Source organism: Nicotiana tabacum, chromosome 1 (genome assembly GCF_000715075.1).
Source record: "Nicotiana tabacum cultivar K326 chromosome 1, ASM71507v2, whole genome shotgun sequence".
Classification (NCBI taxonomy): Eukaryota; Viridiplantae; Streptophyta; class Magnoliopsida; order Solanales; family Solanaceae; genus Nicotiana; species Nicotiana tabacum.
Window position 1 is genome coordinate 54,627,098 of NC_134080.1, and position 10,277 is coordinate 54,637,374.

The following is a 10,277-nucleotide window of genomic DNA, read 5'->3' on the forward strand; positions in this document are numbered from 1 at the left end:
ATCAAGCATGTGCGAATTTCAAAGTTATTTGCTGCATTTGGTGGTCTCTTTACACTTGATTCTCCTTCAAAATGATCTGGTCTTGCATAATCTCTTAGTATTCTATCACGTCGTGGTACCACTTCATCAAACTGTTCTTCTACTTGATGTGGGGGGAGTTGGTTGTTGTTGTTGTTAAGTTCTTCGTTCTCCATTTTTTCTTGTGAAGAAATTTGAGATCGCGAAACCTGTTCTTTTCGCAACAACCGCAAGGATTTTTCAAGTTCAGGATCGTATTCAACTAGTTCTCTCGAGGAGGAACGGGTCATACACTTTCTGAAATTTTTACATAAAAGTCAAAATAATTAAAATAAATCTCAAATTAGTAGTAAAACAATTAATTTGTAGTAGATTTTTCCAATCCCCGGCACCGGCGCCAAAAATTTGACGAGTGTGGTGTATTTGATTTAAACTCGTACTCTGTCAAATAGTAGTATAGAAAGATGTCGAACCCACAGAGATTGGTTTATCTATTCTACAAACGTTTCTTGTTTTAATTACTATTTGAGAAAATCAGAAAGAGTTGAGTTGTGAATTAACTAACTAAAAATGCACGAATAAACCAATAGAAAATATTTTGTTTTTCACAAATATAATAAAAAGGTGTTGGGATCCTGACTTCACTTAATATTTTTATTATATAGTAGATACATTTATCCTTCAACTTCTATTTCTCAGAAATGTATAAATGCCTCTCACGATTACATTTATATATTATTACTATAGTTGAACAACTAAATGCACTCCTCTCGGTTATACAAATTAATCGTTAAAATGGTAATATTAAAGAACCAGAAATATATACTTGAACTAAAACATGCTCTTTTTAGTAAGGCCCTTTCGTTTACTCTACTTGTTATAACTGATTACTACAATATTCACCTCTTTCGATTACAAATAAGTGTAGAATCAATTTTAACATATAAAAGCTAGATGTCACTAAATACAAGTTAACATCTATCAATACCAAAATTGATTATTGCTTCTTCTGCCTCTTTTGATTACAGAATTAGTGAGAAGTTAATATGTAGTACGAAATAGATAGATGTTAAAAAAATTAAATAACACCCAACTATAAAGCAGATAAAATTTAAATAAAAAGCTTTAGCTCAAGCATGTGAAATTAATGAATAATATCTACTATTATATAAAAATATTAAGATCCGTCATTTTCCCAACACAAGAAAAGTTACTCCATATTGGATCCAATACCTACAACGGAAATAATCTTGCCCATTAAATAAGAAAATAGAAAGAAATATTCAAGAGAATAATTCTCCCTATTTAATTAAAAACAGGAACTAGAGTAATTTCCAATACTACAATTTATTCGGAACTAGAAATGAAACCAGTGTAATGGCTAAAAGAAGAAATAGAAGCAAAACTAAAGAACAAAGAGAAAGAAAAAAACTTTCTGCTCAATATTACACTTCTCCCCTTTCTTCTTCGCTCCTTCACGGACAATGCCTCTTTATAGGCAAGCCATGACAAGGTTTTAAATTATCTTCTGGATATGAACTTGTCAAGGCTGGTTGTGGCCTTGGTTATTAGCTTTTTTGGTTATGGATCGGTTATAGTTTGTTGTAGCCGGTTGTGAGCCGGTTATCCTTTGTCATGGTAGATCATATTTATACAATCTTTCTCTGGATAATTCAGTACTTGAACTTTTCTTGTCTGATATCTCCTTCATTGATGAACTATGAATTTTCTTATTAAATTATGATATTTCCTGCAAAGAAAATTAAAATATTAGTATCTAAAAATTAAATAACAACTTAATTTATACATCAAATTTTATTTAATCAGATATCTGCAATTGACACTATCTCTTCCTCAAAAGGAAGAAATAAAAGAGAGCATGTTGGACTTGTACTTTTTATTGTGTATGCAATAAGCATTTGCTCATTTCCTCTGGCCCTTCAAATATGTTGACATCTCAACATTAGTTCTTTTATATGTTACGCATATGCATGATCAAAAAATTTATTCATAGAGAAGCATATCTGCAATACTATGTTCTCGGCGCATTTGCATGCGGGCATGAAGGATTGATTTCGATTGTTGTACTGAATCTGTTAGTCAATCCTCTGTGTGTTGTGCTGAATCTGTTGGTCAATCCTGCATGTATTTGAATGTTCAGTTTCAATTTGATCGTATGCTATACGAAAGGGTAAAATATAGCCATGCGTATACGACTTTGGTCTTCCAATTTTTCTAGCAAGAATAACTGGGTACTCTTTAAGTTGTTTGAATAGTTTGTTTCCATCATGATCAATAAAATCTTCCCAAAGTGTGAATTTGGTTGGTTTTTTCCGGTATAAAATGGTAACAAAATGTTTAATACCTATATTAAATCATCACGGGAATCGTAATGCTTGAGCAGTACAAATCATGAGTAACAATTCGAACATTAAAGGGCTAGAGATGATTAAAAGAAATGAACACATATAGTTTTTTAATGTGTAGCAATTTCGATAATATGAAACAAAAAACTAAGGCTAAACTAAGAAAACTGACCATAAAAAAAAAGATATAGCTACATTGCCGGAGTTTATACACAAAGTGTAGCAGAATGTTTTCAATTCATTACTCATATGTTGCAGAGAATGTTTTCAGTTCATCACTCAGATAACGGAACGTTTTCAGTTGTACAGATTTACTATTTTCCTTTCACTACAAAGGTTTAAGTTTGAATAATATTCTAATGCCAAATTGATATGTTGCAGAGAATGTGTACCACAAACAATATTGCCAGGAGAACATAAAAGGCAAAAGAATGAAGAAGTCGGACCTTGTTCATTCCCGATACTCTTTCGCAAATTCTTGATCAGTCACATGAAAAAAGGATATTAATTCTTTTCTGCCAGAAAGGACCAACTTAAAAAAAGGAGGAAAAAAAGGTCGATGCAATAAATGCTTAAAGACCTTTGAAACTCTTTTGTGTTTTCACTATTTCTGTCCAAATAAAATAATCAAACCAAACTGTGAAGTGGAATGGGGAATAAACCTTTAATCCAGTGAAAATAAAAGTTTCTGGCACTACAAACTTACTGATCATCCATGATGATAAAATCTTGAATTCTCTTCCCGTTTGAAGTATATGTTGAAGAGCTGCCGTTGAGGACAGTAGCAAGGACATCTTGCATTTTAAAATAACAGTGAATAAGTTAAGAGATAACAAATATTACTACATCTAATAATATTAATAATAAATGAATTTTAGATGGAGAAACAATATAGATAGTTAAATGTTCAATTACCAAATTCAGATCCCTCAGGTTGATACTCGAAGTTGTCAAATGGTGTAAAACTGTCAAATGGTGCAAGAGTTAGTCCCGTCGACGACCATATTGATCGTTTTTATTGGCTCAGCGAACGTGCTCCTATCAATTGTCCAAGTGAATTTGTTAAGCAGATTTCCATACATATAGTTTGATTCTTTGACTTGTGCAACTGACACCAAGTAAGTATGGAAATAGCGAAACAGATCTTCAAAATGCGCTATCTCAGCATTGAATATAATGCATTCGACTTGGTTTTCCTATAACAAAATAAGACACAATTAGGATACCCAAATATGCGTTAGTTAACTTTTTCTAGTACTTACTGTTTTCTTGTAACTTGTTAAGCAAATATATAAGCAGCAATAATATTAGTTCATTTACTATTGGCAGAGTTATGAGTCACAAAAGAGCACCTCTTCGTCCTGCAGAATCATTAGTTGATACTTAGTTGATACTTTTTTGTTTTCTCTCTGTTGTCTCTAGGTCTGCCTTTATCAACTACTTAAATTTGTAGGTCCATTCTTCTAATTCTGGAGTAATTGCATTGATGTTAAGTCTTTCTGCCATCTGGATAAAATCTGCAAGCAAACCACGTCATAATATAACAGTGAGCATATGTAACGTTGGCAAGTGAGCGTATGTAACATCGGCAGAATAGATATAATACAAAATGGAAGAGTACATCGAATGATCAAGTTGTACGCCGGACTTACTGTTGGGAATGATGATTTAAGTTAGAGAAAGAGCTTTTTCGATAATTTCATCATAAGACTACATTATATGTGGAATGGTCATCATCGTCACCGGCTGTAGGTGGTCTAATTAATACCTTGACACAGTTAAAACCTTTAGCTCTCGATAAAGCAACGTACAGTTGACCATGAGAAAATACAGGTTCTCGCAAATAAATGCCAACAAAGTCTAAAGTTTGGCCTTGAGCTTTATTTATAGTCATGGCGAAACATAACCGTACTTGAAATTGTGTTCGTTTAAATTGAAGAGGTAGTTTTTCATCTTCGAATGTTAATAGTGGTATTCGAGGAATGAATACATGTGTATTTTAAAATCACCACTGGATATTGTAGCACTGATAACATGATATTTGAAATCATTACATATTAATCGCGTGTCATTGCATAAACCTTCGCAAGGATTCAAATTTCTTAATAATATGATTGGACAGTTTTTTTTAGGGACAATTTATAAGGAGGTAAACCAGGAGGATTTAGAGTGTACAAAAAGTCTTCGTACTTACTTTAATCTTTTGGATCAATTGTTTCATCAGTAGCCAAATATACTTTTTCATTAGTTGGGAATTGAGCAATTAGCAAATCATTTATTTCATCAACAAAGTCGTTCTTTGTAGTTAGAATTGCATGAGAAGTGATAAAGGAAATATTTGAATGAGTTGAATATAAATCAAGATAACTTTAAATAGATTATTCAAGGAATCTTTTTCAGTTGTGAAGGTATAATCAGAGGACGGGGAATTTCAACTTTTCTCTTATCATTCTTTCCTTCTTTTCCATTGCTGATTCTCATAAAATATTCATAAAAAGCTGGGTCAGTTTTTGAACGCTTATTTTCAGACAATTGTAGTTTTTCAAGTTGATGCCAAATTTCAGAACATAGTAAGCTTTCGCGAACAAAATCTTCCTTTTTTCAACACGAACGACGGGAAGAGTTTGTCTAAAATCACCACTAAATACAACAACCTTTCCACCGAATAGCATATTTGTTTCCATTAAATCTCTCAGAAGCAAATCTAGTGCTTCAATCATTTCCTTTTTTGCCATAGAAATTTCATCCTATACTATTAGTTTCGCATCACGAATCAATGATGCTAGTGAACTTTGTTTACTAATATTGCAACTAAAATTCCCATCAACATCAATAGGTATTTTAAATCGAGAATGAGCAGTTCGACCTCCAGGAAGAAGTGAAGAAGCAATGCCTGAACTTGCAGCCGCTAAAGCTATAATCCTCTATGTCTCACAGTAGCTAATAAGGCACGATATAAAAAGCTTTTTCCAGTTCCGCCCGGACCATCAATGAAGAATGCTCCGGGTTTAGTTGAAAATATTCTATCAAGGATTATATTGTAAGCTTTTTTTTGTTCAATGTTTAATTTATATGGCAATAATAGATCTTGTTCATTGACGGTAATATTTCTTTCAAAATGTACATCTTTAGCCTCTTTGGCTACTACAGATGGTTGAATTTTGTCTTTAGTCAGTTCAAATTCGTTGATATCACGACCCATTTAATGAAGAATATCATTAATATAGCTTAACACTTTATAACGAATTTCTCTTGTATGCATGTTCGGGTATTTTTTGAAATCTTCAGACATTGGACTTTCAAATTTTTCCCACAACACTCTTGGGTTAGCGGGATTGCAATAAACTAACAATACAACAAATAAGTGTCTTAAACTGGATGACATTTGGTAACTTACTGCTTCGGACATGCATTCTATTAAATTATTATCACAAAGTAATAGTCCTCTTTTTTCTGCAGCTTCTCTAAATGTGTCACAAGTTACTCCGTTTATAGTTCGTAAATCTTCATACGATTTTAGTCCTCTTACATTCATTAAGAGCAATCTAAGATAGTATTTTTCTCCTTTGGTTGGATGACATGTTACAACTCGGCCAATAGCATATCTTTGTTGGCACGCGACCACATTTTGTACGTTGTTGACCATACAAAGTATTCTAAAAATTCTCGATATAATAAATTCATATTCATAGCATCTTTGTTTTCTCTATTCATTGTAAAAAATTCAGTTAACATTATTTTTTTAATCATAGGATTATTTACAATTCTGGTAATACTCTCGGTGCTTTTGAAGGAAACAATTTGGTGGCCATTAAGATGGAGCTGAAGATGGTATACAATTGGATTCATTTCACTGATAGGAAAAGCAAATATACGTCATGCTGCCTCTGGTGGTGTTACCCATCTAGCAGATTGGTATTCCTTTATTTCATCTATTTCTATATTCGTATCATTTGGGTGTATGTGGAATGCAATTTTATCATGCCCTTTGCAAATATATTTATAAATGTACTTAACAACTTTAATATCAGAGAAAATCTCCACATTCATATGACAATTAAATTTACAAAGTAAGAATGGATTGTAAGGAACAACTCATGAGTTATCAAAAAGTTATCCTCTAATTTCTACAATCTTTCCTGTATTTCGTCTTCTATAAATAGGATATGAATTTTTTCCTTTAGTTTTCTGTTCAGCAAACTCCTTTGGATATTTGAATGTACATTGACTCGTTTTTTTCTTCATACAGGGGCTTGTCGGATTTAATTGCCCGCAAGGACCATGCAGCATGTGTTGTGTAACAAGCTTAAATAAATCGGGATTTCTTTTCGGATCTGGCAATTCAGCACATACAAATTGGTCATATGCCTCAGGAGTTAATAGTTTGTATTTTTCATCTAGTATGATAAGGAAATGAGCATGCGGAAGTCCTCGTTTTTGGAATTCTACCGTATACATAAATGCTGCAACTTTACCAAATATTTGTCTTTTTAGTATATCTTTTTTTAGCTCTTCTAATTTTTTCCGAAATATTCGACTAACTAAATCAGGTCTATTTTGGACTTCAACTGTCGATATTAAGTTTTCTTCAATTTCTGGCCAAGAAGGGTTACATGTCATAGTTAGAAATATATCGGGTTTTCCAAAACGTTGTACTAATGCTATAGCATCCATGTATCCGCGGCGCATATCTCTTGGACCTCCTGTGAAGCTAAGTGGAGGTATTCTGTTCTTGCCTACATGTGAACCTTCTCTCTCACCACGACGTAAAAGATCTAAAAGTCCCGCTAACACATCCATTCTAAATAAATCTTGATTGAAAGAAGCGAAATCTAATCTTTGAGTTTCAACTTTTATCCATTCGTCTACAACATATTACTGAAATAATCTTCCTGCGTGTAAGATTATATTTTCATCATCTCTTATTTAGAGTTGGTAGCAAACAAGAAACAATTTCTCTTTTTCGTTTGCCTTTTTGCATCACTTCAGCTTCCATATCAAGGAATCCATCAATTGAAGTCATATTTGTTACATTTGGCAATTGTTTGTATTTACAATACATTTGTGTTCTAGAAGGAGTTGTTGGAGGTTTAAGTTTTTTAATACCACAATGCCAACCATTTTGTCCGTACGGGAACAATAATAGATATTGCAATGGGTCATAACAGCCGTAATAATAATTTATCAGCTGGCTTCCATCGCTTTTTGTATAAATTCGAATATGTGGAGTAGGGATACAATTATTGGTATCTTGTTCTACGCATATCCCTGCCACTTCTGATGTAGTTAGGAGGTTGTATATCCGTTGATCTAAACCAGCGTCACACTTAAGCGCAATATAAAAATTTGATAATTGTGGGATATTTATTAAGGATTTTAAAAATATAGAGTAAGGATTGATTTCTAATATTTCCATCAAACTTTTCACAGTACACTTGTTCAATTTATCGGAACATGCCATTCGATTTCTCATTTCATTTTCACTATCAAAGAAATATAATTGTAGATTTCTTCCCTTTTCATTACTTGGTATCAAGTCATTTATGAAATGATACATCTGTCCTTGAACACGAAAGGTGTAAATATCTTTGTTTCTCTTCGCCAATTCTCTGTCGTAGGTTACTCCCAATGATGTGAATGCAAATATATTACTGTATGCTCTTATGTAGGTTCGGAAATGCTTTGATTCCTCAGTATTTCCTAGATATAGATTTCTCAACTCTGTTGGTACTTGGTGTGAACTTAGCTTAACAGTGCCATTGCGACAGCAGAATGCGGGCGGCTCGTATTCAATTTTTTTGGCTCCGCAAAATTTACATTTGGGAACTGTCTTTAACATAATGTATTGAGGTGACACTTGCGTTGTTACTGATACTTTGTTATATTGTTCATGATTTGTATTAGATGTTGATCCTGGCATATAATAACAACAGGTGTAAGTATATCATTTTGATGGTAATCAATACACACATGTATTTCTAATTACATACCACCAAGAAATGATAATCTAGCTATCTAACCTGTTTCGTATAGAGTTGAATATCCCATGAAAGGAGCACACTGCTCGCTTGAACTATTAGCACTCATAGAGGATGATGGGTTAGCAGAACTATTAATAAGTGAGGAGGCAGCATGTTGCCGCCTGCTTGTTTGAGCTTTGTTTGCTCGCACTCGTGCTAGGAGGACCTCTTTTTTATCGGATTGCATCATTCTATACAGTTTGCGTCGCCTAGCCTTCTTGTCGGCATAGATTTTTTCGAAGTTTTCATTTTTATGACTTTTATTCGGCATTTCAGTCGGCGACTATTCCCTGAATGTGAATATATGTTCAACATGGCTAATATGTATATATTATAGTAATATTTTCAAAGAACCTAGGCAAAAACTCACAATACCTATATGTAATTGATGAGAGATCGACCTTTCGGTTGGAACACTATTGGATAACAGAAGTACACCACAACCACACAATGGAACGCAATAACAGAAAGAATAAATTGACATGGTGAAAGGTCAAAAAGCAAAGAGCAAATGGAAAAGGGAAAAAAGCAATCACTCAAAGACTCACTTCTTTACCAGAAATGAACCAAAAGATGTCAATCTAAAAAACTGTAGTAAAAAGTGAGGTTATAAATGAGAGAAAGGGATCACTCATTCAATTGCAAAATGGCTACGACAAACTTGGCTCATCAATTGCTCGGAGAAGGGGATCTTTTGAAAATTGATCCTAATGGTGTTTATTTATCGTCCACCCACAATCAGCATGCTTAAGAGGAGCTACTAAATATATGCTACTAAAAAATTAGAATGACCAGAAACAAAATTTTTACCAAAGGGATTCAAAATAAACAAAAAAGCACTCCTCCCTCGAAAAAGTGCTGAAATTCATTTCTATTATGCTGCTTCTTGGCCTTCACTTGGTTTCCGTCTATATTTTTTCCATTTAGTTACTATTCGTCTGTGTTTCTCTCAAAATCTGAATGTAAAATTGCAACAGAACCAATGAATACCTAAAATTTTCTTTCTTTTAATCAACCCATGAACAAATACCTAAAATTTTCTTTCTTTTAATTAGGCTTAATACCTAAACGTGCATGTGGGTTAAAACTAATTGGAAGAGCAGAAGAAGGAGAAACAAATACAGAAGTACAAAATTGAAGTTGAAGAGGGCACACAAGAAGTATGAATAGAACCGGTGAAACTTGAGCAAGATCTATAAAACTATACCCAAAAATTTCTTCCTTCAATTTAGGTTTAATACCCATACTAATATCATCAATGGACTGGGAATCTCAACCAAAAAAGTTGCATGTTGGCTGAAACTAATTAAAAAGGCAAAAGAAGGAGAAACAAATACAAAGACAAAACCACAAAATTGAAGTTGAAGAGGAAAGGATTGTTTTTTTATATCAGATGTGTAGCAAAAATTATGGGTAAAATTGATTAAAATCGTACCTGGATGTAGAAGAAATTCGAGGAAGAGGAAGAGAATCGAGAAGTTCAGAAGCTGAAATTTTTACAACCTTACGCATATTTTATGCAATTGGAGAAAACCTAATATGCTCCTGTAAATCATACACGTAGTGGTTGTGCAGAAACATTAAGACACGTACATTATGTATTTGTAGCATTGGTGTGAAATGACATAAACGCCCCCGAGCTTTTCCAAAAAAGACTCCTAAGCACTCACGTCGAAACCACGTGCTCTTCTATAATATAGTAAAATATCATTGTCATTAATTATTTTTATTTAAAATTCAAAATTAAGTGAAAGTTTTGTTATAATAGGAACTCTTAATATTTAGAATTCAAAATTGAATAATATTTAAATCATATTTATTATTATTATTATTTCCTTGAATTGCATAAAATAATTATAACTCCTTAGTTTAA

At 33.0% G+C, this 10,277-nt stretch overlaps 1 protein-coding gene and 2 long non-coding RNA genes across 3 annotated transcripts; all 3 read right to left on the reverse strand.

Moving 5' to 3' along the window:
• Window positions 1-1,344: 1,344 nt before the first annotated feature.
• On the reverse strand, window positions 1,345-3,347 carry LOC142179879 (uncharacterized). The gene is made up of 3 exons (XR_012708310.1): window positions 3,300-3,347; window positions 3,091-3,178; window positions 1,345-2,157 (listed from the first exon to the last, which is right to left on the reverse strand). It is a non-coding gene; the product is annotated as an uncharacterized LOC142179879 (long non-coding RNA).
• Window positions 3,348-3,363: 16 nt separating this feature from the next.
• Window positions 3,364-9,952, reverse strand: LOC107763778 (uncharacterized). The gene is made up of 3 exons (XR_012708311.1): window positions 9,840-9,952; window positions 3,737-3,901; window positions 3,364-3,580 (listed from the first exon to the last, which is right to left on the reverse strand). It is a non-coding gene; the product is annotated as an uncharacterized LOC107763778 (long non-coding RNA).
• On the reverse strand, window positions 7,285-9,845 carry LOC142179882 (uncharacterized). Its single transcript, XM_075250769.1, has 2 exons — window positions 8,405-9,845; window positions 7,285-8,297 (listed from the first exon to the last, which is right to left on the reverse strand). The coding sequence occupies exons 1-2, from the start codon at window positions 8,673-8,675 to the stop codon at window positions 7,300-7,302; spliced, it is 1,269 nt and encodes a 422-aa protein (XP_075106870.1). The 5' UTR covers window positions 8,676-9,845; the 3' UTR covers window positions 7,285-7,299.
• Window positions 9,953-10,277: the final 325 nt, after the last annotated feature.